The sequence below is a fragment of the Pezoporus flaviventris genome, unplaced genomic scaffold, assembly GCF_033815535.1.
Source record: "Pezoporus flaviventris isolate CSIRO_AGI_PZ_B2104156 unplaced genomic scaffold, CSIRO_AGI_Pfla_v1 ptg000050l, whole genome shotgun sequence".
Classification (NCBI taxonomy): domain Eukaryota; kingdom Metazoa; phylum Chordata; class Aves; order Psittaciformes; family Psittacidae; genus Pezoporus; species Pezoporus flaviventris.
Window position 1 is genome coordinate 4,123,839 of NW_026892598.1, and position 27,240 is coordinate 4,151,078.

The following is a 27,240-nucleotide window of genomic DNA, read 5'->3' on the forward strand; positions in this document are numbered from 1 at the left end:
TAAGCACAATGCATTTGTTGCTATGAAGATGGGGTGACAGAAAGGAAGAAGGAATGAGAATGTGAAGAGGCAACATGATCTAGAAATTATAAGAAAAACAAAAAAAAAAAAAACAAACAAAAAACCCCAGCTCAGAAACTCTGTTTCCCTGCTGTCACAAGGACTTTCCTGAATCTGGATACCTTTCTTCCTGCCTCTGAATTGCATCTTCAAATGAACCTCCTACTCCTGAGTACTCTTAAGATCTTCCAACAAAAGGCACTTCCTTTCCAGTAATGACTTCAGGTATTTACAGGCAATATTTGTAATGCTTATGCACTTGATCTTGAACAAAGATATGTATTTCTTCTCAAGTGTGTATGGTTAGATTATGAAATTCCTTTATTTGGAATTCAGATTAGGAGAAGAAAAAAGACAACATGACTTTGAACTCCTCTGTACAGTTAATGAATCCTATACTCAATTCCAGACTGCAAACCCACAGGACTACTAAGTACAACAGCACTCCTGAAGCATAAGTGGGCAGCCCTACAAGGTGTGAGTGCTTCTGCGGAAAGCAGCTTAATCCCACGACTCTTGTATGCTAACACAGAGAATAATGCATTTCTCCATCTCATGAAGGAGGCAAGTGCACCCTTTAGTGCTGAAGTACCTAATCCAAAGAAATATACACCCACCAGAACTAGCGGCCTACAAATCTGGCCCTTGGAAACTTGTTTCGCTGTCAAATTCCCAGTCTTATGACTTATTCCCAAACATAAGCATCTCCCAGCTCCTCATTTCTGTTGATGTTAGAAAAGAAGACAGATAAACAATCCAGCACTTTCAGCCTTCTTTAAAACCCTGATGCCTGCCTCTACACACCAGAAGTAATTCAAAAAGCCTCAAACCAAGCATTATGGAAAAACTCAGTGCCTAATCCTTATGCTGTTGAAGGAGAAAAGCATCTACAAACACCACTTACAAAGCAATTCTCCTAATATTTTGATTACAAGCACAGCAGAAATTGTTATCCCCTTACAACGATGACAGCTATAACCTCACCAAGAAAGCATCACAGTGCAATTTCCATTTTCATTTGACCCACTGGTGTGGTTGCATCTCATGGGCTGGCTGGACAACTTAGTTACACCGATTACATACATGCAAGTACAATGCTCAAGGGGTCAGAGAAAGAAGCAGCTTTTTCTTGCATATATTTAAAGCAAGACAAGCATATTCATTAGCTTTGGCTCTATTTTGGGTTTTCTTTTGTATTGCCCTTTCATGACTACAAGTCTTCAAAATGTATTCTTAGGAACAGGATCTGTCTCTATAAAAAAAAAAGAAGTATTTTCTTTTCCCCCAGAAATCTCTTCTATCACTGCCTTGCCAGTGAGTGTGCATTCCTAGAAATACAAATTTGTTGTTTCATTAGTAGCGATTTTATGCAATCATGCTGAACAAGATTTGCTCAGGGGCGATAAGGCCATGCTGTGGGTTGTGGTCTTTCTGTGGAAGAGGTCATATTTCATGTATTTTAACCAGTGAAAAAGGTCACTTGTCACAGCAGCTTTTAACATTTGCTAAATGTTCATACAAAGCCAAGTAGCACTAATTTAGATGCCACACAGTTCCAGATACCAAACTCCTGTCATTTGTAAAGAACAGGAAGCAAGATGAGTAAAAACTGCCGCCCTTGCATATAATTGAGGTGATAACCTACCTCTTCCACCCGAAGCAGGTCTACAAAAGGGTGTCACAGCATTGCTACAGACACCTGTTCAATGTAAAATGCACAGCACTGATACTGTTTCACAGCACGTACTGTATATTTATTGCCTCAAGCATGACAGATGTTCGCAACGCAGGAGATGCTCACTTCGCACTCTTTCAATATACATACTGCTCCAGGAAACCAGATTTGGCAATTTCACCAGTTTGCGTATTGACAAAAAAATTAGCAAAAGTAACAGGAAAATAAGCCCAGTGATTCTGCAAAGCAGACAGAAAATACAGAACACTCCAATTGCTTTTAAATTCACAAACTTGCTACTAACCTACAAAGCAGCTCGGTTGGAAACTCACAATCACGGAGAGGATTACTTTTCCCTGACAGCACCATCTTGTATCAAAACTCATGAAACAATGCATTTAAAGAACTGACAAAGAAAAAGCAAAGCATGGGAGAATCACAACAATGGTGAACACAAATATAAACTGAATGCAAATGAGGAAGCATGGGTTCCTTCTGTACTACTTTGAGCAGACTTAGTGAGATGCCTGTCACATAAAATACCTAACTGTAATACAGAGCTGATAGCAAGGTATGAACAAACAGTGTAACTGGATACAGCTCTCCTCACCATAAATGTCTTTTAAAGGCACGTGAGACAAAAGGAAGTTGCCACCTGCACAGTGTGTGAACTGGTCTGGCAGCTGTTCCTTGCCACCCTTTCACCCCTCAAACAGCCTCTTCTGACATAAGCACTGGCATGGTTAAGAAGAAAAGGCATGAATGTGTGCTGTTCAACAGGACATGTGACAGGCTTTGTATCAGAGGCAACTGGGAGTGGGGGGAAGTAAGACTGGGTGCAGGATGTACAGCCTTGAAGTGATTCCATAGCAAGCTGTGGGACCTAAGCCTGGCAAGACGTAAATACTCTGACGCAGATCAGCTTCTCTTTTTTGGGCTGCACAGTAAAAGTACTGTGATAGAAATCTGTAATTTCCTAATCTAAATTAAAGTTTCACACATTATGTACTTGTTTTTTAATATTATAAGAGAGACACTCTGTTCAAATGCTTCCAACAGTTAATTTTTTGTTTCTGTGGCCAGCCCTGCTCTTGAAAGGATTACAGAGAATGCCTGAAAGGAAAATACTGACAAGCAGTCACATTATGAAGAAATTATTCATACACGTGTGGAACAATTGGGAGGAATCTCACAATTATTCAACTACATACTGACAAGAGTACTCATGGCACCATTCAGTTAAAGCTCCTGCATATTTACTGAAACCATCCCTCTGCTCTCAGACATGCATCAGTGCTTCTTCTGGAAGAAGGCAAGCTGCCCCACTATGTAAGTTTAAGGGATATGACCAAGTATCCCAAGTCCTGTGCAGATACTTACTGGAAACCTCTACCCTTAGTCAAGCAGACTCTCTCCCCCTCCCAGTGCAGAAGATGAAGTTACCACTGCTGCGGTCAAGATGCCAAGGCAAAAGCTGGCGCTGTTTTGAGGAGGGCTCTCTGGCTTGCTTCCTCCCAGGCCTGAGACTTCTCTGTTACCTCTCTAACACGTCAGTATACACTTAAGCAGCAGGAGACAGCTCACCTGAAGCTCCCCACTCCAGCAGTGCGCTGCTGACCCTCAAGCTGATGCCGTTTTCCTCCATGCAAACATATTAGCTACTCAAATGCAGCTCTGCATGCCCACTCCAGAGTACATCCTCTGGTACTGGATGGACTTTGAGGACAGTTTATTGATAAGGAGAAAACAAGTTAGAAATTAATTAAAAAAAAAATAATCTGACATTTAAAATCCAAGTTAAGGAATAGTGAAAGTTATATTTGCTAAAATTTTCCATATTTTAGAAATTAAATACTGCAAATTATCTATGAGATTTTTAATCTATTTGGCCCAACTTCCCTTTTGCACTTCAGAAACTCAAAAAGGCAAAAATCCTACTTGTTAAATGTAACTCATTTTCAGTTATTCTGCCTATTAAGACAGACATCTTACAGCATCTAAGGGCAGTCAAACACATTTTAAAAGCATGTAATTATACTCAGAGTTGCAATGAAATGCTTACAAACATGCTATGGAGTTCCATAATTTTAAATATCAATTCCAGCCTGCAGAAGGTAGATCTTATACACAACTTTAGTGTCAAGATTGCCTTAGAAAGATCCATGTCTTAACTGGATTTAATGTTGAAGCTGGACTTACTTTGTCAGGACACAAAGAATAACTATATTTTCAAGGAAAACCAATTAATATCCAGCCCAAATACGCAGAAGAAAAAAACTTTACAAAGATAAGAACTGGAATAACTAGATCTACTGCAACTGATGATCAAGCAAGTGATTTGATACTGTAGGAAGAAAACCAGAAAACTAGAAACTAATTAAAATGATCCTTTTGATGTGCATAAAGATGTAACACAGCAAAATTCATTTAAGCAATGCAAGAAAGCAAATACCCCAAATATTATGGTAATTCTAAAAATGTTCATGTATATAATGTTCTTACCAAATTTGCCTATAAAAATCTGCCCTACAGCAATACTTAAGCAAGATGGGTTCAAAACAGTACATTTTACAACTCGGAAATTAGCTATAGTTCTAGACTACAATATTTTTTTATGAAGATAACAATGACTTATAACAGGTGAAGAGCAAGATCAGAGTGCCTGATGTGTTAAAATACGCCAGCCTGCACGTAGGCTTTTCAGGAGCTGCACAGAGAATCAAAATAAATGAGACACTCACAGGCTGAGTGACTCCTCCATGCCTCTTCTACCTTCCTCTTCATCTCCCATACTCTTAGAGTATATTTCATATAATTTATAGAACAACATAATATTGCAGCTTCCAAGCTAATCCACCCATTTAACTTTAGAAGGTCAAAAAATACACAACTTGAGATAAATAATCAAGGACATCTTAAAAAATTTAAGATGCCTGTGCAGGTATACCTTTCTGTGCACTAATAAAAAGGAAATGTAATGTCGGGAAACAGAAGGAAATAAAACTCCTGCCACTGTGCCTCAACAGATCAAGTTCAACAAGTATCATTATTTACTCTATGAAGTAAAGAGAATAAAAAAATTTATATAAATTACTAATGAACTGCTTAGGGTGGACAGTAAGAACCCATTTAATTGGCAATTGTATTATAAAGTTTTTCTGTTTCTTCATGGAATTTTGTTTCTTTTGCTTACAACACAAGAGTTTGATTTCCACCCATGCCCATCAGAGAGCCTGCTGAGCAGTGTTTCGGTACACAGCATATTTAACACAAGAACAGAAGGCAGAAACTTTCTTCTATTTTCTAGCCATCCTGCCACTGCTGCACAAGTAAAAGGCAGTGGTGAGAAAAATTTTACCCAACTACAGTAAGCCTGAAAAACTCCCATGAAATTATGCAGGGAAAAGGTGGAGCACTGCCACCAGTCTAGGCAGGTGTGGAGGTAAGACTTTTCTACAGACCTGCTATTTAACCACCTTTACTGTTTTTACAGTCTGTGAAAAACTTAAAGCTTTCTTTAAATGTCCCAATCTTTTCTTTCTGAGTACCACAAGCAAGTTATTTACTTGTATTTCTTTGGAATGTCTCCAGAAAATGCATTTCTACGGTGCAGCTACAAAACTTAATGGACAATTACAGGCAAGCACTCTATAGACAGATAGGAAAAGCCTCACGCTCACAGACCCTTGTCCTCGTGGGGGGATTTCAACCACCCTGACATCTGTTGGAGGGACGGTACGGCCCGGCACAAGCAATCCAGGAGGTTCCTCGATTGCGTGGAAGACAACTTCCTTCTGCAAGTAATAGGGGAGCCGACAAGGAGAGGTGCCATGCTTGACCTCGTGCTCACCAACAGGGAAGGGCTCATTGGAAATGTGACTCTCCACGGCAGCCTTGGTTGCAGCGATCATGAGGTGGTCGAATTTGGGATCCTCAGGACAGTGAGAAGAGCGTGCAGCAAGCTCACTGCCCTGGACTTCAAAAGAGCAGACTTTGGCCTCTTCAGGAACCTGCTTAGTAAGGTTCCATGGGATACAGCCCTAGAGGGCAGAGGGGGCCAAGGCTGTTGGTTGTTATTCAAGGATCACCTGCTACAAGCTCAGGAGTGTTGCATCCCAACTAGAAGGAAGTGCAGCAGGAAGGCCAGGAGACCTCCTTGGATAAATAGCTGCTGAGGAAAATTCAAATGAAAAAAAGAGGCTTATAAAAAGTGGAAGCGAGGACAGGTAGCCTGGGAGAAGTACAGGGAAGCTAGGGACCAGGTTAGGAAAGATAAGACCCAGTTGGAATTAAACTTGGCTAGGGATGTTAAGGATAACAGGAAGGGATTCTACAGGTACATACCAAATAAAAAACAGACTAGGGAGAACATAGGCCCCCTCAGAAAGCTCTAGGGAGAACTGGCTATCCTGGATTTGGAGAAAACTGAGTTTCTTAATGACTTCTTTGCCTCAGTCTTCACTGGCAAAGGCTCTGACCACACCAGCCAAATCCTGGAAGGCAAATGCAGGGACTGTGAGAATGAAGACCTTGGGCCCACTGTAGGAGAGGATCTGGTTCGAGACCATCTTAAGAACCTGAACATGCACAAGTCCATGGGACCTGATGAAATCAATCTGTGGGTCCTGAAGGAGCTGGCAAATGAAGTTGCTAAGCCACTGGTCATCATATTTGAAAAATCGTAGCAGTCAGGTGAAGTTCCCGATGACTGGAAAAAGGGAAATATAACCCCCATTTTCAAGAAGGGGAAAATGGATGACCTGGGGAATTACAGACCAGTCAGTCTCACCTCTGTGCCTGGCAAAATCTTGGAGCAGATTCTCCTGGAAGGCATGCTAAGGCACATGAAAATCAACAAGGTGCTTGGTGACAGCCAGCATGGCTTCACTAAGGGGAAATCCTGCCTGACCAATTTGGTGGCCTTCTATGATAGGACTACAGAACTGATGGACAGGGGTAGAGCAGTTGATGTCATCTACCTGGACTTGTGCAAAGCGTTTGACACTGTCCCACACAACATCCTTGTCTCTAAATTGGAGAGACATCAATTTGATGGATGGACCACTCAGTGGATAAAGACCTGGCTGGATGGCCACACACAAAGAGTTGTGGTCAACGGCTCAATGTCGGGCTGGAGACCAGTAACAAGTGGTGTCCCTCAGGAATTGCTTTTAGGACCAGTCTTGTTCAACATCTTCGTCACTGACACGGACAGTGGGATTGAGTGCGCCCTCAGCAAGTTTGCCGATGACACCAAGCTGTGTGGTTCGGTTGATACGCTGGAGGGAAGGAATGCCATCCAGAGGGACCTTGACACGCTTGTGAGGTGGGCTGATGCTAACCTTAAGAAGTTTAACCATGCCAAGTGCAAGGTCCTACACCTGGGTTGGAGAAATCCCAGCCAACACAGGTTGGGCAAAGAAGAGATTCAGAGCAGCCCTGCAGAGAAGGACTTGGAGGTGCTGGTTGATGGGAAAATGAACATGAGCAGGCTTCAGTGTGCGCTTGCAGCCCAGAAAGCCAACCGTATCCTGGGCTGCATCAAAAGGCGCATGACCAGCAGGTCAAAGGAGGTGATCCTGCACCCCCTCATCTTGCGAGATGTCACCTGGAGTACTGTGTGCAGTTCTGCTGTCCTCAACATGAAAAGGACATGGAACTGTTGGAACAAGTCCAGAGAAGGGCCATGAGGATGATCAGGGGACTGGAGCACCTCTCACATGAAGACAGGCTGAGAAAGTTGGGGCTGTTCAGCCTGTAGAAGAGAAGGCAGCGTGGAGGCCTCATAGCAGCCTTCCAGTATCTGAAGGGGGCCTATAGGGATGCTGGGGAGGGACTATTTGTTAGGGACTGTAGTGGTAGGACAAGAGGTAAGGGGTTAAAACTTAAACAGGGGAAGTTTAGATTGGATGTAAGGAGGAAATTCTTTCCTGTTAGAATGGTGAGGCACTGGAATGGGTTGCCCAGGGGCGTTGTGAATGCTCCATCCCTGGCAGTGTTCAAGATCAGATTGGATGAGGCCTTGGGTGATATGATTTAGTGTAAGGTGTCCCTGCCCATGGCAGGGGGGCTGGAACTTGATGATCTTAAGGTCCTTTCCAACCCCAACTATTCTATGATTCTATGATTCTGTGAAGTTAGCAACTTCCATTAAAATGTTCTGTATATATTTAGATCCTACTTTTAGCTCCCTCTTTTTTTTTTTTTTTAATGTTTTATTTTGCTTCTCTCTGACTAAAGGTCTCTTTATATTCAGAGAGTCCCTCCAACACAGGACACACTGACAGAAGACAGGGCATTAAAAAAAGTGCACCTGTCCCATTCCCACCCAAAGAAATAAACAGCAAAGCAAGAGTGCTCCCAAGCTACTGCTGCAATAACAAGGAGCAAGGCAACTGCTTCTGAAGTGTCAGTGTAACTGGAAAACACATAGTAATCATGACTGCAGAAGACAATCCTACCTCTTCCAACAAGCTCTGAAGGTATCCCTTGCATGGGAACCAGCTACCATACAATAAAACACTGTTGGCTCTTAAAGATGTGAAGTATTTTATAGCATAAGTCTACGGAGAAAACACATGGAAACTCCTGCTATAAAATTCCATGTCTCTCATAACTTTCCTTGTTTAGAATCCCTCAAAGGAAAAATAAAGAATTAATGGATAAAACTTTTTGCAAGTTTCTCCTAGCTGCAACTGCTGAGCAGTAACAAGTTAGCATTTTTACAGATGGAAGAGCTACAAAGCTAAGGATGGAAACTTACAAGCATTTCCAGTGTACTCAGAAAACATACTGACACATGTTTATACGTAGTTCTGCAAAGCCTCCCCAACACCAAAGCTCTCATACAGAAAAAGTTAATCTCCTACTTTTATAAACAATATATTCCACCTCTTCTCTGCTTGCTACCAATTGTCTGACCTAAACACCATAAAATGTTATTCACTCAACAGATCTAAAGGCATTATGACCCTCTGAATTTTACACCTTTTAATAGTCAGGAAAAATGTGGATTATGCATCTACACATAGAAGAATTATCTATTATTAAACATCAACATTAGAAAGCTGATGACTTGAAGATCAAAGAATAAGAATAGTTTAGGTTGGAAAAGACCTTTATCAAATCCAAAAGTTAACCTAGCACTGCCAAGTCCACTACTAAACCATGTCACTAAGCACCACATCTACATGTCTTTTTAAATACCTCCAGGGATGGTGACTCCAGCACTTCCCTGGGCAGCCTGTTCCAACGCTTGTGTCCTGGGTTCAGCAGTAGCAGTCATGTTTTTTCCTTTGTGTTAGCTGGTGCAGTGCTGTGTTTTGACTTCTAGTTTGAGAATAGTGTTGGTGAAGCCGATGTTTTCGGTTGTTGCTAAGTGATGTTTACCCTGACCAAGGACTCTGTGAGGCTCATGCTCTGCCAGGGAGGAGGGGAGGCTGTGAGGAAGCAGAGACGGGGCGCCTGACCCGGGCTAGCCGGGGAGGTATTCCATACCACAGCACGGCATGCCCGGGGTGGGGGGTAACTGGGAGTTACCCGGAAGGACAGGGGCTTCCGGGTGGAACTCGCTTTCTTGGCCGGTGGTATCGTATTCTCTTCTCTTGTTATTTTCCCTTATCATTGTTTTAGCTGATAGTAGCGGTGGTGATTTGTTGCTGGACTGTTCTTGTCTCAACCCGTAGGAGTTGCACTCTCTCGATCCTCCTCCCCGTTCCTCCGGGAGCTGGGAAGGGGAGAGCCCCGGTGGGGGGGGGTGGGGGGAGACGGACACGGACCTTGATTGTTGTCAGCTCGGCACCACTCACTGGGAGTGAGTGAACAAGTTACCTGACTGGGTTTAAACCACGACAGTTCTTTTTGGCGCCCAACGTGGGGCACGAGGGGTTGAGATAAGAACAGATCTGACTGGATTGATAGTCACTCGTCACAATGCTGATTTATTGGCTCTCAAGGTCGTTCCTCTTGATCTCACAGTTTCAGTATATCATATCTTACGTCCATCCGGTATTGGCTGTATTAGTGTTTTTCAAGTGTGGGGCTTGGGCTAAGGTTTTTATCCCATTGTACTTTATGGTAATGACTTGTAATACAATAGAATCATTGATCATGAAACTGATCTGGCTTATGTTCCCAGTGTGGTCACCACCTTTATACTTTGGGAGGTATATGATGGAGGTGCTTAGCAATTACACATCTTTTTTCTCCTTCTCAGGTGCTCAACCTGTGAAGGAGACATCCTTTTACCCTCCTAGTCGTCCCCCCAGACCATTTACATTTGAGAGTTTTGAATTTTTTGAATGGCCTTTTAATGCTGTTGAGACTTGTTTGCTGATGGTGATGGGAATCACCATGCTAACACGCATACAGAGTGTGTTTTGCCCACTACTGATTTCAAGAGTTAAGCAGATTCAGGTTTGGGTCTTGTCTGGGGTCAAACGACGATGTAGGAGGACCGAGAGATTTTCCCAGAGGCTGGACAGCCATGAGTGGCAGGGTGTGTGGGATAGTATGGGCAAGTATCTAGGTCAGTGGGCCCCTCCACTACTTTGGAATTTCACTACCGAACAACTGCAAAATCCAGAAGAATTAGTAAAACACTTAAATGAGGTGTGTGGTCATTCTGGCCATAACAGAGATGGACAAATCACGGCAACGTACTGGGGCTTGGCCTATGCTTACAGGGCCCTGTTCAACACTATCCAGCACCTTCAAAAGGAAAAGAATGTCGGCGGATTTGAGGGCAAAGCAACAGTCGCTACTCAAACTTTGGCTGCAATGAACTGCGCAGCTACCCCAGTGGCAAGTACAGCAGCTGCTCAAACTTCAACTGCAACAGACAGCGCGGTTACCCCAGCTCCAAGCACGGTAGCTACACCACCCCCAGCAACAAGTACAGTCGCTACTCAAACCACAGTGATAATCACTGCAGCCAAACCAGAGGACCAATTCGTACCAATATCAGTTGCCCCTGTACGCAAGAGAACAAGCAAAAAGGAGGCAAAAAGGGTGAAGCGAGATGAAGAACCAATGAATTCACCACCCGGTCCAGAATCTGATCAGGAGTCATCATCACATGACGAAGAAGAAGAAGAAGAGGTAACTTCTCGACCTCGGACCTCAACCGAGCTGCGGAATATGCGAAAAGATTTTACCCGTCAACCAGGGGAGCACATCATCACCTGGTTACTCCGATGCTGGGACAATGGGGCCGATGGTCACGAACTAGAAGGTACAGAAGCCAAGCAGCTGGGATCACTTGCTAGAGAAGGGGGAATTGACAAAGCAATTGCAAGAGAGAAAAAGTCCCTCAGCCTTTGGAGGAGGCTCTTGGCAGCTGTGAAAGAAAGGTTTCCGTACAAGGACGATGTTACGAGTCGTTCGGCCAAGTGGACTACTATAGACAAAGGCATCCAGTCTCTGAGGGAATCGGCCATCGTAGAGATGATCTATCACATCAAGCCGAATAACGGGGATACACCTATAGATCCAGATGAAGTTGAATGTACACGACCCATGTGGCGAAAACTTACACGGAATGCACCGTCATCATATGCCCATTCATTGGCAACAGTGACCTGGAATGACATAGTACCACTAACAGTGGATGAAATGGTTCATAAACTCCGAGAGTTCAAAGACAATCTCACTCCTTCATCATCTCAGCTGTGAAAAAACTGTCCCAGGACCTCGACAAATTGAGGGACGATGTATCTGATTTATCCAGCTCCTCACGTGTACCAACACACGTCTCAGCTATTAACAAAAGGCGTCCTATTGTTCAAGAGAGGAGATACAGGAGGTATACGCCACGGGGTACCCTATGGTTTTACCTGCTGGATCATGGAGAAGACATGACAAAGTGGGATGGAAAACCTACTTCAGCTTTGGAGGAACGGGTGAGTGAACTGAAGAGGGGAGCAAGGGCCAAGACTGATCACCACATGAGAGCTACGGCTTCAGTCTCTGGTGAGCAGTTTCCCAGATGGAGTGGAAGAGCTGATTTTACTCCAGCTCCTGTGATAATGAAGAATAATCCCTTTCAACATGACTTAAGTGTCCAATGCTGTGATGACCATTAGAGGGGCCCTGCCTCCAGCCAGGTGGAGGTAGGGGACAATCGGATTTACTGGACTGTGTGGATCAGATGGCCTGGCACATCAGTCCCACAGAAGTATAAGGCTCTAGTAGATACCGGTGCACAGTGTACCCTGATGCCATCAAGCTGTCAAGGGGTGGAACCCATCTATATTTCTGGAGTAACAGGAGGATCCCAAGAGTTGACTGTGCTGGAGGCTGAAATCAGCCTGACTGGGAGGGAGTGGCAAAAACACCCTATTGTGACTGGTCCAGAGGCTCCATGCATCCTCGGCATAGACTACCTCAAGAGAGGGTACTTCAAAGACCCAAAAGGGTACCGGTGGGCTTTTGGTACTGCTGCTTTGGAGACTGAGGTAATTGAGCAGCTGTCCACCTTGCCTGGTCTCTCAGAAGATCTCTCTGCTGTGGGGTTGCTGAAAGTTGAAGAACAACAAGTGCCAATTGCGACCACAACAGTGCACCGGCGGCAATATCGCACCAATCGAGACTCCCTGATTCCCATCCATCAGCTGATCCGTAGACTGGAGAGTCAGGGGGTGATCAGCAGGACCCGCTCACCCTTTAGTAGCCCCATATGGCCAATGCGAAAGTCTAATGGAGAATGGAGACTAACATTAGACTATCGTGGCCTGAATGAAGTCACACCACCATTGAGTGCTGCCATACCGGACATGCTAGAACTTCAGTATGAACTGGAGTCAAAGGCAGCCAAGTGGTATGCCACGATTGATATTGCCAATGCATTTTTCTCCATTCCTTTGGCAGCAGAGTGCAGGCCACAGTTTGCTTTTACTTGGAGGGGTGTCCAGTTCACTTGGAACCGACTGCCCCAGGGGTGGAAATACAGCCCTACCATTTGCCATGGACTGATCCAGACTGCACTGGAACAGGGGCAAGCTCCAGAACACCTGCAATACATTGATGACATTATTGTGTGGGGCGATACAGCAGAAGAAGTCTTTGAGAAAGGGAGGAAAATAATCCAAATCCTGCTGAAAGCCGGTTTTGCCATAAAACGGAGTAAGGTCAAGGGACCTGCACAGGAGATTCAATTTTTGGGAATAAAATGGCAAGATGGACATAGACAGATCCCCACAGATGTGATCAACAAGATAACAGCAATGTCTCCACCAACTAATAAGAAAGAAACGCAAGCTTTCTTGGGTGCAGTGGGGTTCTGGAGAATGCACATCCCAAATTACAGTTCGATTGTAAGCCCTCTCTATCATGTGACCCGGAAGAAGAATGATTTTAAATGGGGCCCTGAGCAGCAACAAGCCTTTGAGCAAATTAAACGCGAGATAGTTCATGCAGTAGCCCTTGGACCAGTCCGGACCGGGCCAGATGTAAAAAATGTGCTGTACACTGCAGCTGGGGAGAACGGTCCTACCTGGAGCCTCTGGCAGAAAGCTCCAGGGGAGACTCGAGGTCGACCCCTCGGCTTTTGGAGTCGGGGATACAAAGGATCTGAGGCCAGCTATACCCCAACTGAGAAAGAGATACTGGCAGCCTGTTAGGGGGTTCGAGCTGCTTCGGAAGTGATTGGCACTGAAGCACAGCTCCTCCTGGCACCCCGGCTGCCCGTGCTGGGCTGGATGTTCAAAGGCAGGGTCTCCTCTACACATCATGCAACTGATGCTACATGGAGTAAATGGGCTGCACTAATTACACAACGAACTCGAATAGGAAGTCTCAGTCGTCCAGGCATTCTAGAAGTCATCATGGACTGGCCAGAGGGCAAAGATTTCGGAATGTCACCAAAGGAGGAGGTGGTGCGTGCTGAAGAGGCCCCACCATATAATAAACTGTCAGAAAGTGAAAAGCAGTATGCCTTGTTTACTGATGGCTCTTGCCGTATTGTGGGAAAGCATCGGAGATGGAAGGCAGCTGTATGGAGTCCTGGACGACAAGTTGCAGAAACTGCTGAAGGAGAGGGTGAATCGAGTCAATTTGCCGAGGTGAAAGCCATCCAGCTGGCCCTGGACATTGCTGAACGAGAAAAGTGGCCAGTACTTTATCTCTATACTGACTCATGGATGGTGGCAAATGCCCTGTGGGGGTGGTTGAAGCAATGGAAGCAGAGCAACTGGCAACGCAGAGGTAAACCCATCTGGGCTGCTGCACTGTGGAAAGATATTGCTGCCAGGGTGCAGAACCTGGTGGTGAAGGTACGTCATGTAGATGCCCATGTACCCAAGAGTCGGGCCACTGAGGAACACCAGAACAACCAACAAGTGGATAAAGCGGCTAAGATTGAAGTGGCTCAGATGGACTTAGATTGGCAACATAAAGGTGAATTATTTTTGGCCCGGTGGGCCCATGACACTTCAGGCCATCAAGGCAGAGATGCAACATATAGATGGGCCCGTGATCAAGGGGTGGACTTAACAATGGACACTATTGCCCAGGTTATTCATGAGTGTGAAACATGTGCTGCAATTAAACAAGCCAAGCGGTTAAACCCTCTTTGGTATGGAGGACGATGGTTGAAGTATAAATATGGGGAGGCCTGGCAGATTGACTATATCACACTGCCACCAACCCGCAAAAGCAAGCGCCATGTGCTTACCATGGTGGAAGCAACCACCGGGTGGCTGGAAACATACGCTGTGCCCCATGCCACTGCCCGGAACACCATCCTGGGCCTTGAGAAACAGATTTTGTGGCGACACGGCACCCCAGAGAGAATTGAGTCAGACAATGGGACTCATTTCCGGACTAACCTGATAGATATTTGGGCCAAAGAGCATGGCATTGAGTGGGTATATCACATCCCCTACCATGCACCAGCCTCTGGGAAAATCGAACGGTACAATGGGCTGTTAAAAACTACACTGAGAGCGATGGGTGGGGGAACTTTCAAGCATTGGGATACACATTTACCAAAGGCCACCTGGTTGGTCAACACCAGAGGATCTGCCAACAGGGCTGGCCCAGCCAAGTCAGAACTTTTACATATTGTAGAGGGGGACAAAGTTCCTGTGGTGCATATGAAGAATTTGCTGGGGAAGACAGTCTGGGTTATTCCTGCTTCAGGTAAAGGCAAACCCACTCGTGGGATTGCTTTTGCTCAGGGACCTGGATATACTTGGTGGGTAATGCGGGAAGATGGGGAAGTCCGATGTATACCTCAAGGGGATTTGATTTTAGGGGAAAACAGCCAGTGAACTCAATTGTATGCCGTTGCCTGCTGTGTAATGCTTTTATAGCCCATCAGCTAGATGTCTCCAGGTCACCAGCGACTGGCCCTGACTTCCCTCCAGCCATCATCCCAACAGAGAATGAACTTGGAACATCATGGACCGAATGGACTCGGCAGCATTATAGGGATTGGTCCATGCACTAAGAAAATGATTTTTTCCTCTTGGTCTGTATGTATATGGATGTATATATGTGGGAGAGCGATGGTGTATTGAAAATGTGGGATCTGAGCACGACGTGAATGGTATGGAATAAGGGGTGGATAATGTCCTGGGTTCAGCAGTAGCAGTCATGTTTTTTCCTTTGTGTTAGCTGGTGCAGTGCTGTGTTTTGACTTCTAGTTTGAGAATAGTGTTGGTGAAGCCGATGTTTTCGGTTGTTGCTAAGTGATGTTTACCCTGACCAAGGACTCTGTGAGGCTCATGCTCTGCCAGGGAGGAGGGGAAGCTGTGAGGAAGCAGAGAAGGGGCACCTGACCCGGGCTAGCCGGGGAGGTATTCCATACCACAGCACGGCATGCCCGGGGTGGGGGGTAACTGGGAGTTACCCGGAAGGACAGGGGCTTCCGGGTGGAACTCGCTTTCTTGGCCGGTGGTATCGTATTCTCTTCTCTTGTTATTTTCCCTTATCATTGTTTTAGCTGATAGTAGCGGTGGTGATTTGTTGCTGGACTGTTCTTGTCTCAACCCGTAGGAGTTGCACTCTCTCGATCCTCCTCCTCGTTCCTCCGGGAGCGGGGAAGGGGAGAGCCCCGGTGCAGGGGGGGGGGAGACGGACACGGACCTTGATTGTTGTCAGCTCGGCACCACTCACTGGGAGTGAGTGAACAAGTTACCTGACTGGGTTTAAACCACGACAGCTTGACAACCCTTTTGGTGAAGACATTGTTCCTAATATCCAACGTAAGCCTCCCCTGGTGCAACTTGAGGCCGTTTCCTCTTGTCTTATTGCTTGTCACTGGGGAAAAGAGACTGACCCCCACCTCACTAAACCTCCTTTCAGGTAGTGGTAAAGAGCAAAACAGCCCCCATGACCTTTGTCTTCTCCAGACTAAACACCCCCAGCTCCCTCAGCCATTCCTCATCAGACTTGTGCTCCTGAACCTTCACCAGCTTTATTGCCCTTCTTTCCATTACATGTTGTCTTCCTCTGCCTTCGCCTTCAGTTCTCAAAGGCAGCAGTCAACTTCATTTTAATCGAGTTCACATGCAGAAGTGTGGTTAATCAAGGACACACACAGTTATGCTTGCAAGACTGAGCCTTGCTGTTACAGAAAGTTCAACTTCTGTGCTCACCTCTGCCTAATCTCACTCATTCCTTACACTACATTATCTTTCTACCTTAGAGCCAGGATGAAACAGGCATGGAAGAGATGCCAGTTTTTAATGCATTTGTGAAGGGTTTTATTGCCTAAGTAAAAGCAGGGGGATCAGTATTGCCAAGAAGTACTGCAAAAGCACAGCAAAAGTAATAAAAAAAAAAAGGGTTACTTTCCACTGCTACACACAAATGAAGACAACAGTTCATTTCCTAGAACACTGCATAGTTTCTGAAAGCATACAGATGCCTGAGAATTTGCAATGAATCCCACAAATCTGTTTTCTTCATCTGAAAAAAAATGGAGGATGAACCCTACAAAACCAGCTTAAGGCAAACAGGAAACAAATTTTGTAAGGAAAAAGGTGTCATACACAACTGCATTAAATGATAAAAACTTACCATATCTTGTGTTTTTCAAATGCCCTCAAGTTTAACTCTGCCTCACAGTGAAATGGGTCACCAAGTTTTAACTTAAAAGTCAAGTATTTCAGCTACTTTTCTGCTGCTTATTTGGATTGAGGATGGTAAAGTTACACATTAGCGACAATTCAGGTTACTCCTGTACAAAACAAAAGTTTCAGTACTAACTCCAGGCTGAGGTTGCCCAAGGTTGCAACCAACTGTAAACTGCAACCATTTTCTTCTGTATTTCTATGACACAAAGACACACGGACAAAGCCATATGAGTGTTTCAGTGGGAACAGAGCATGCACAGAGGCTGTACCCAGTTACAGGATTTGTAAATTCATGGTTGTGGACTGTATTCATAAATTCTGTATATGGCCAGGTGAAACCTAAGAATACTGTAAAGAGATCCCTGTAAAGAGATCCTTACTGTAAGCTGGGTTAACTAAATCATGCAAGATCACAAATGGAGTCAGATAATTAACTACACCCTGCAGCAGAATTACCAGAAGTGAGTGCACACTCCTGGAGTCATACCATCTGGCAAATGGATTCTAAGTAAAATGTCAAACTACTCACAACGTACAGGACATGGTTACATTGTCATCCGTTTCTACACTGGTAAGAAAACAAAAGTGTTCCCAGCATCTTGAAAATTCCGGCTGCATCTTTGTTTCTCCCTCTAATTAAACGAATTTAATCAGAGATAATAGATCTGATAGACCAAAAACAGTCTTATGCAAGAATTACTGTGTGCTGCAAACCTAGAATTTCTGGCTCTCATGGTTAACCAACAAAATTGCTGACAGCTTTCTGTAGCAATCTGACAGCCTGGAAACAAATTATGAATTTCAGTCTCATTTTTCTGAACTGTTCCACACACTGAAGATTATACAGTCATTCTTACTACAGCTCCAACAAATATGAGGACTTTCATCAATATTCTGAAACTTCCCCTTAGGAAAGCTTCTTTTTTCTGACCAGCAGCAGTATTTATTAGATCTTAGTTCTCAGAACAAAACTGGTTTCATAATCTACCTTGCCAAATGCAGCAACCTTGCTTGTATACAGAAGTTCAGAAAGACCCTGAACCAGGACTGTGCTACCTGAGGCTATTCAGGCTTCCACTTACGTTCTCTAAATAGGAACGAAAAAATCTTTCCCCCTCAGTCTCATTTTTGCATTCATCCAAGGCCTGTCCTACTTAATTTCTGCAATTGCTAGAGACTTGCAAATCTACTTGATGAGAAGACTAAATTTGCCTCAAGGGTGTACATACAAGCTAGCCTTTTTGTGTTCTGAGAAGGAAAATGGTGATGTCCTCATCAGAGCAGTAAACGGCTGAGAGGTGAACGTGAGAAACAACTTACATTTTGTTTAGTCTCTGCACCTCAGCACAGTTCTTTCAGCACCATGTCTTTTAACTGTCCTGTTTTTTTGAGGCCCTACAGATACAAATTACTCCTTTATTTTGAAAATCAAAACTGGCACTGAAATGCATCACCCCAAAGTTGATAACTAAGAAGGCAAATGAAGGGGGTACATCATGGTAGTAGAGATGCTCAACTCTATCACCTTCTACCTCTCTGGAGTGGAAATACATTTGCATCCACCAACTCCAATTGTTATGCCAATCCCTTCTTCTCAGAGGAAAACAAAAGGCTAAACTGAGGGGAAGGGGAAGCATCACCATATTTGCTTAAATATAATCCAAGTTCAGGTCCTACCTGCATGCCATACAGGCTTCACAGAATCTACAGTCTGAATCAAAGAAAAAGAAGAAGAGCTTTGTTTCTCATCTACAATGCTTTGCTGTTAAAGATGGGGAAAGTATTTACAACGGCAAACTTAGAAAGCAGAATGGCATACTTAAACAGAGCAAAACATCAAAGATCTAAATTTCTCCACAGTCCAGAAATGCATAGAAAGCCTGTAAAAAGTAGGGTGGAGAGAAGGGAAGGGAAGAAAACCATACCCTGTTATTTTATCAAGTGAAAAATAATCATTTAAGATTTCCAGACTTCTAGTTACACTGCATAATGATGAATATGTATTGCACTCTCAGTTTCTAACACAGTCAGACCCCTGTTTTGCTTCTGAACAAACAGTTACAGGAAAAAAATTGTTTAAAATATTTCCACTTTAATATTCCCCTTTTAAAGCATCCAAAGTTAGGGGAAATTAAGTAAAAAGAAAAAAAATTCTTTTAGTATAGTAACACTTTCATTACATCTGTCTTTTGGCAAATGTATTGCACTAGCAGGCTTAAAAAAACAGAACATTTATCAGTTACCTTTTGTCATGAATTTGCAGATAAAATTCTTCAAATACATGTATTAAGAAGGAGCAAAATAAACAAAGTATTGATTTCTTACAAGGAATCTATACATAGCATTCACACTGAAAAAAAGAGCTCTGCCAAGAAGTCTTTAATGGTTAAGAATAAAATCATAGATTAAATAGAGAGAAGGAAAACCAAGAAAAAAGCAAAGCCTTCCATAAGAAACTGTAATTAGATAACTGAATCTAATAAAATATGTGGAATGGAGTTACAGGAAAAAAAAATAAATTATAACTATCAAGAGAGAACACTGGGCAAGAACAGTTTATTTATCCTAACAATTTTCAACTATAATTGTTAGCTACAGATCATGTGTAAGAATACACAATAATAAATACCTTTTATAGTAATGCGCCTTACTGGTTCTTCCTAGAAAAGAGGTATAGGAGAAATTCTTTAAGAATACACTCCTTATGTCCCTCTGCAGAGATATTTGGCACCAATAATGTGACATTTCTGAAAGCTTCAGACTTTTTCTACAGCCCTTATTAATCTTTTTTTTATATGGCTCCTCTGGTTATAAAAAATACCACAGCTTATAAAGATCTGGACTAGATGGCCTAAGGTATTACTGCTATTAATGGGGGGGGGGGGGAGGGAAGAACATGAGGGTGTGTGTCTATGTGGCTGATTATTAAATATATTACTGAAGAAAACAGACATTAAACACACACAGCACTTTCTGGGAACAGTCTTTGTTTGCAAATCAAAATCATAATTAGCAGCACAGATTATCAGGACTATTCATTTGTGCTCCCTCTACTGGTTAATTCACCCTATAGACACAAAAATAATTGTCAAGAAAACCTAGACTGTTGTGTTGCAACTCAATGGACCCCAAAACCTGAAACCAAATTATGTTATTAAAGAAAAGCCTCATATACAGCTGATGTTTTTACACATCAATCAGTCCTAAATGTTACCTGACCTCAGAAATGTCAGAATGCAAGCAAAAAGGATCTTGCCGTTCAAAAATATGTTTCTTATCACACCAGCTTGTTTTGTGTGCTTAGTTCACAGAAATTCCACTTTCCTTAGACACAGAAATGCAATTAAACATTTCAAATTATGAATCATTGCAAGAAGTTGCTGTTAATTGGATTTTTAATTGAAAGCTCCTTTTTTTCTCTCCTTCTTATACAAAGCACCATCAGCAACTAAGTGGCACAGCAGCCTAGATCAAAAGACAACTAGGGCTGGAAGGCAGGGTTTGGCAGCCCGTCTGATCCAGCCCCTGCTCACAGTAGGGCTATCTGCATGCTTTGCTCTAAATGATCAGGGACTTCTCCCTTTGACTCTTGAGTATCATCAAGGCTGGCAACTCTGAAGCCTCTCAAAGTACCTCATTCCTCACTTAATAGTACACACAAACACACACACACCCCCCCGGCGCCACTGTGAGAAACATCTCACAGAATATGCAATATGTTTGTTAGATACAAATCAAGCTAATTCAGAGTATAAGCAAACAGCAAATTTGTAGCAAAACCCAGGAAAAAGAAACAAAAATCATGGGATCTAATCACCACTACTACTAGTCACAAGCAGCGTACTTCCTGGGCAATGCAAATGTCACTAGCAGCTTGGATCACCTTTAAGAACCAAAGACCACCTTACTTTTTCATTTTGATGTTATAATACCTATGGGATTCTGCATTTCATCTGAAGCTTACAAAATATACTCTATAAATATTTATATAGCATATAGCAGATCCTCTGACTCTCTTCATTCCATGAAGCACAAATAACATTCACATATCCACAGGTTTTCTGATTACTTCTCCTGAAGAGATAATTTAAATACTAATTTAAAATGTCAGATTCTGACAGAGAACTGTTTAAATAATCTTTAAGTGGAGTGAGGTGTAGTAAGAATTAATGTATTAGTAGAATTACTTTTAGTTAGCAGAAGTGGAAAAAAATGGCCATTTTTATTTACCTTGTGAAGTACCGGGTGGTTTTTTATTAATAGGCCTCGGATTTTTAGATGAGCAAGACAAACTTCTATTGTTCTGTACAGATTAGAAATGTAAATACTTCACACTTCCCACTACGATCGACTTCACAATTGATTCAGAGCATTATCTCAACAAAGCAAAGAGCCCATGTGACAAAGAGCACTACTGCCCTCTAATGAGCCAGACGTCAAAAGCTCCTCTGAAACAGCACTTCGTGCCCTTCCTGAAAAAATTCAAGTTGCTACATCCATGGATTATCAGAAAACGTAAAAAAAAAAAATGGAATAAATAAGATAAGTTCATGCCAAATTATGCTCCAACACTTCTGTCAGTATATAAGTAAATATTAACCAATCTTAAACCTGTTCTATACAAGGATGTAATCATTCAGGAAAAAAAAGCCGTAGTTACCTTTACACCAACCCAGGCTTTTACATTTTAGTATCTGTAGTGTGAGAGCATCCGTATGTTTTTCTTAGAATCATACAGAATTACAGAATCAGCTAGGTTGGAAAAGAGCTTTCAGATCATCAAGTCCAACCTTTACCCCAGGACTTTCAAGATCACTACTAAACCATGTCACTGAGGGCCTCATCTACATGGTTTTTGAGCACTTCCAGGGATGGTGACTCCACCACTTCCCTGGGTAGCCTGTTCCAATGCCTGATCAACCTCTCTGTGAAGAAATATTTCCTAACATCCAATCTAAACCTCCCCTGGCACAGCTTGAGGCCATTACCTCTTTCCTATCACTTGTTTCTTGCAAGACTGGACCAATATCCATCTCACTACAACCTCCTTTCAGGCAGTTGTGGACAGCCTTCTCTTCTCTGGACTAAACCCCCCCCCCAGTTCCCTCAGCCATTCCTCATCAGACTTGTGCTCCAGACCCTTCACCAGCTTCACTGCCCTTCTCTGGACCAGCTCCAGCACCAAAATGTCTCTATTGTAGTGAGGAGCCCAGAGCTGAACACAGGATTTGAGGTGCAGCCTCACCAGTGCAATACAGGGGGCTGATCACTGCCCTGGCCCTGCTGGCCACGCTGCTGCTGATACAGGCCAGGATGCTGTTGGCTTTCTTGGCTGCCTGGGTACAAGCTGGTTCATGTTCAGAGGCATCAATCATCGCCTCCAGGTCCTTTTCCACCGAGCAGCTTTCCAGCCACATTCCATGGAGTTGTGGCCCAAGGGCAGGACCCAGCACTTTGCCTTGTTGACCCTCATACCACTGGCCACAGCCCATTGATGCAGCCTGTCCAGATCCCTCTGCAGAACCCTCCTATTCTCCAGCAGATCAACACTCCCACCAGAGCTGGTGTTGTCTCCAAATTTACTGAGGGTGTGCTCAATCCCCTCATCCAGATCATCAATGAAAATATTAAACAACACTGGCCCTAATACCAAGCCCCAAGGGACATCACCAGTTGCCAACTAGATGTGATGCCATTTACCACCACTCTTTGGGCTTGGCCAGCCAGCCAGTTTCCAACCCACAAAAGAATCCACCTCTCCAGGCCATGAGCAGACAATTTCTCCAAGAGAATGCTGTGGGAGACAGTGTCAAATGCTTTACTTAAGTCCAACTAGACAATGTCCACAGCCTCATCAGCCAGGCGGGTCATCTTATCATAGAAGATCAGGTTCATCAAGCAGGACCAATATTACATTGCTCAATCTAAATGCCAGTTACAAGTTTATTCTAGACTTATAATTACTGCAACATAATTCTGATCTCCGCATCTAATTATACACACAGAGAAGAAATCAAAAAAAATCCACTTGCTGATTCTGTTTGTAAAGGAAACAGACAAACTTTGTGTTATTTTTCCCTCATTTTTTAAAAAACTGGTTTGCCACAGAATTTAATCTGTATGCAGTGCTGCCCAATGCAGCTTGGACATAGAATACTGTCTAGTTGCTGTATTTGCATTTCAAAAATACATATTGCTGTGAACTGCTGAAAAACACACAACTCCTGCAAGTCCTGGTGAGAAGTACAGACATAAGCTGTGCATTCTACTATTCCACCATCTATCAGAAATTCCACTCACATTAGTAAAATTACTGTAATGCAATAAATGCAATGCTAAAGCAGAACTGAGTTCTGACTTTTCCCTTCAAATCTCTTACAGAATCACAGAATCCTAAGGGTTGGAAGGGACCTCAAAAGATCATCTAGTCCAACCCTCCTGCAAGAGCAGGGTAACCTAGAGTACATCACACAGGAACTTGTCCAGGCGGGCCTTGAATATCTCCAACGTAGGAGACTCCACAACTCCCCTGGGCAACCTGTTCCAGTGATCTGTCACTCTCACAGTAAAGAAATTTTTCCTGATGTTCACATGGAACCTCCTATGTTCCAGTTTACACCCATTGCCCCTTGTCCTATCACTGGACATCACTGAAAAAAACCTAGCTCCATCATCCTGACACTCACCCTTTACGTATTTGTAAACATTGATGAGGCCACCCCTCAGTCTCCTCCAAGCTAAAGAGTCCCAGCTCCCTCAGCCTTTCCTCATAAGGGAGATGTTCCATTCCCTTAATCATCTTTGTAGCTCTGCGCTAGACTCTTTCAAGCAATTCCTTGTCCTTCTTGAACTGAGGGGGACAGAACTGGACACAATATTCCAGATGCGGCCTCACCAAGGCAGAGTAGAGGGGGAGGAGAACCTCTCTTGACCTACTAACCACACCCTTTCTAATGCACCCTAGGATGCCATTGGCCTTCTTGGCCACAAAGGCACATTGCCGGCTCATGGTCATCCTCCTGTCCAGCAGGACCCCCAGGTCCCTTTCCCCTTCACTACTGTCCAGCAGGTCAGCCCCCAACCTGTACTGGTACATGGGGTTGTTCTTCCCCAGATGCAGGACTCTACACTTGCCCTGGTTGAATTTCATCAAGTTCCTCTCCGCCCAACTCTCCAGCCTGTCCAGGTCTCGTTGAATGGCAACAGAGCCCTCTGGTGTGTCAGCCACTCCTCCCAGCTTAGTATCATCAGCAAACTTGCTGAGGGTACACTCAGTTCCCTCATCCAGGTCGTTGATGAAAATATTAAACAGCACTGGTCCCAGCACCGACCCCTGAGGGACTCCACTAGTCACAGACCTCCAGCTAGATTCTGCCCCACTGACCACAACTCTCTGCCTTCTTCCTTCCAACCAGTTCTTGATCCACCTCACTACCTGATCATCAAGCCCACACTTCCTTAGCTTATCTATGAGGATGCTGTGGGAGACACTGTCATTCATCATTCATATAAATACATCATTAGCACAGAAAGGCTGCAAGTGATGACTAACATCTTAACTGCACACATGGTAGAAAGTTGCAAGCTACTAAGCATTAAAGGTGTAAGAGGTACCAATCACCTGCTAGGTGATAAAAATAGATTAACTACAGAGTTATAGAGACCTAAAATAACCACATTCATATTTCTGCATTATATTACAGTCCAAAGAGTTGGTAACACAGCTGTCAGCCTACCCAATATATATACTATCACATCAGTACTTCACAATTCCAAGTGCTTACTATAATTTTATAAAATACAAAAAAAAAAAAACCACAGGCAAGGCTAACAATGAACACGAGTTCCAACTGATGCCTCAGAACCTGGAACAGAAGAGCATCACCACAACTCACTCCAACTCTGCCAGGCATGCATTTTCTTACCTTTGAGTCTTCATTGTTCACTCCCAGTTCTAGCACAGCTTGAGGAGACTTCAACTTTGCTTGCATGGACTCTGCCAGTTGGAGATTAAGCTGCCATCCAATTGTTTCAAGCTATAGAATACAAATGCAGATTACAATCAGATGGTGAAGAGCCATTCAGGTCAACTTTCAATGTTGTGCATGGTCTGTGTCAGTGAACACAATGTCAGGCTCCTCAAATCTTAAGCATTTTTATGCAATGCATATTCTGCAACTTCTCCTGGATTCCAAGACAGATTTGCTTCTCTCTTGTGCTATTTATCATTCCAGCTGCCTGTGACCACTCAAAATAAAGCAACTTCATACGCTTCAAATCTGCTGGAACCAATCCACAAAACATAACTAAAACAAGGTAGTTTCCCCTTCTTGTGGAAGTTTATCAGCAAAGCTGCAGATTCGATTTCATATTTATTTTTCATTTAGGAAAAAGAAAAAACTACCAGTAAATGGTAAACCAGCTAAAAATCATAATTTCTCAATCAACAGATCTACTCATGTGTGTTCTAGCATATACTGATGTTAATGACAAAAATAATTCTGTTCTTTTTAAATTGTTACTATTGAAAAGCCAAAAACCAGTTAAGTATGTCAGCAACAGAATTTTAGCAGAAAGCTACACAAAAATACATTTTAAATTGCTTTCTAATCTATTAATCTAAAATTATACTCTAACATTATCAAGCTACATCTCATGCATAAATGAAATATACAAGAACAGAGCTAAAAGTCACAGAATCATAGAATTGCTAGGGTTTGAAAGGACCTCTGGAGATCATCTAGCCCAACTCTTTCGTGAAATAACCTACTAGGCCTTCTCAAATAAAGAAAAGCAGAAAACTAAAGTCTTCCCATCTGGCAAGCTAATTTGTATAGAAGTTCTTTTTAATCTTGTGCCTCTCCTCTGCTAGAAAAGACTATGTCCGACTTGGTAAAAGTGAAAGCGAACCACATCTCAGTTAACCTCTTGCCAGTCCAAAAATTCAGCTAAAATCGTCAACAACATAAAGCCCTCCCAGAGGCACTGTACTCTGAACAGGAGAGAAGCCAATACATGCCCTACATTCTACGGTGTCAGTAATCTCTAGATCAAAAGATAAGAAAGAAAGTGGCAGAAACATCTTCTACGGGCTCAAAGAAAATTTCCAAAATTTGTTGCAGCTATGCCATTTACATTTACACATTAATGTCTTATAATGCATTTCTTTGTATAATTGCATCAACATTAAGCCAATTATGTAAAAAACACTGAAAGCCATACAAATAAGTATACCGAAAGGAAAATTACATGTCATGACCTATCAACCACCCCTTCGAGTCCAAGATGGTTAAGGTGTTTAGCCAAGGCCAAACAAAGTTAATGTAAAGAGAGAATCTCAGGCTGACTTTATGCATACAGGAATCAGACAATAGGAAGAACTTCACCACATTTGCCTGCAGTCGGTAAGCTGCTCGGCAATCAATGCCCCTATTCAGGCTTCATTCTGCAGTAAAAATAAGGAAACATATTAATCAGGTCAATGAAAGCATGCTTACAACACAAACGGCCACAGCTAAAACACTGTAAATGTGGCCTAGTTCATTTTGTGGTAGACATAGTTTTAGTATGCCCACAGCCAATGAACTAAGTATGCTTTAAAAGACAAATTTTATAAATTCTAAAAGCAGATTTATTTTTAACCATAATTCTCTGGTTTGATTTCCTCTAAATAAAAGGCCATTGACAAACCCAAAAGTACAGTGCAGTACAAATTAGATTGTGTGGATGTGCCCAAGTCAGTCTAATAATAGACAAGTGTGCTGGACAGTATTTCAAATCCTCCAGCAACCTACAGGAGAATCACAGCTGGAAAATGGCTTTTGTCTCCATGAATTTCAACCAAATCAAATAAATAAATCACTTCTGCTTCGCTAAAGAGCGGAAAGATCTTGGCATCCTGCCCTACTAGGTTTTCAATCAGGAAGATCAGTTCATAGAATCATAGAATAGTTATGGGTGGAAAGGACCTTAAGATCATCTAGTTCAAAGCCCCCCGCCACAGGCAGGGACACCTCACACTACACCATGTCACCCAAGGCTCTGTCCAACCTGGCCTTGAACACTGCCAGGGATGGAGCATTCACAACCTCCCTGGGCAACCCATTCCAGTGCCTCACCGCCCTTACCATAAAGAACTTCTTGCTTATAACTAACCTGAACTTCCTGTGTTTAAGTTGACCCCTTGTCCTAACACTACAGTCCCTAATGCATCTCTAAAGCCCCCCCTTCAGATACTGGAAGGCTGCTATGAGGCCTCCACGCAGCCTTCTCTTCTCCAGGCTGAACAGACCCAACTTCCTCAGCCTATCTTCATACAAGAGGTGCTCCAGTCCCCTGATCATCCTCATGGCCCTCCTCTGGACTGGTTCCAACAGTTCCATGTCCTTTTTATGTTGAGGACACCAGAACTGCACACAGTACTCCAGG

The 27,240-nt window shown here is 43.3% G+C and overlaps 1 protein-coding gene across 2 annotated transcripts in view; it reads right to left on the reverse strand.

Annotated features, from left to right (window-relative positions):
- COMMD10 (COMM domain containing 10) overlaps positions 1 to 27,240 on the reverse strand; it is a 138,660-nt gene that overhangs the window by 85,208 nt on the left and 26,212 nt on the right. For both annotated transcript variants that reach the window (XM_061468724.1, XM_061468723.1), the window contains one exon: positions 24,738 to 24,848. In XM_061468724.1, coding sequence (XP_061324708.1) covers positions 24,738 to 24,848 — 111 coding nt within the window. The remainder of the gene's footprint in view (positions 1 to 24,737; positions 24,849 to 27,240) is intronic.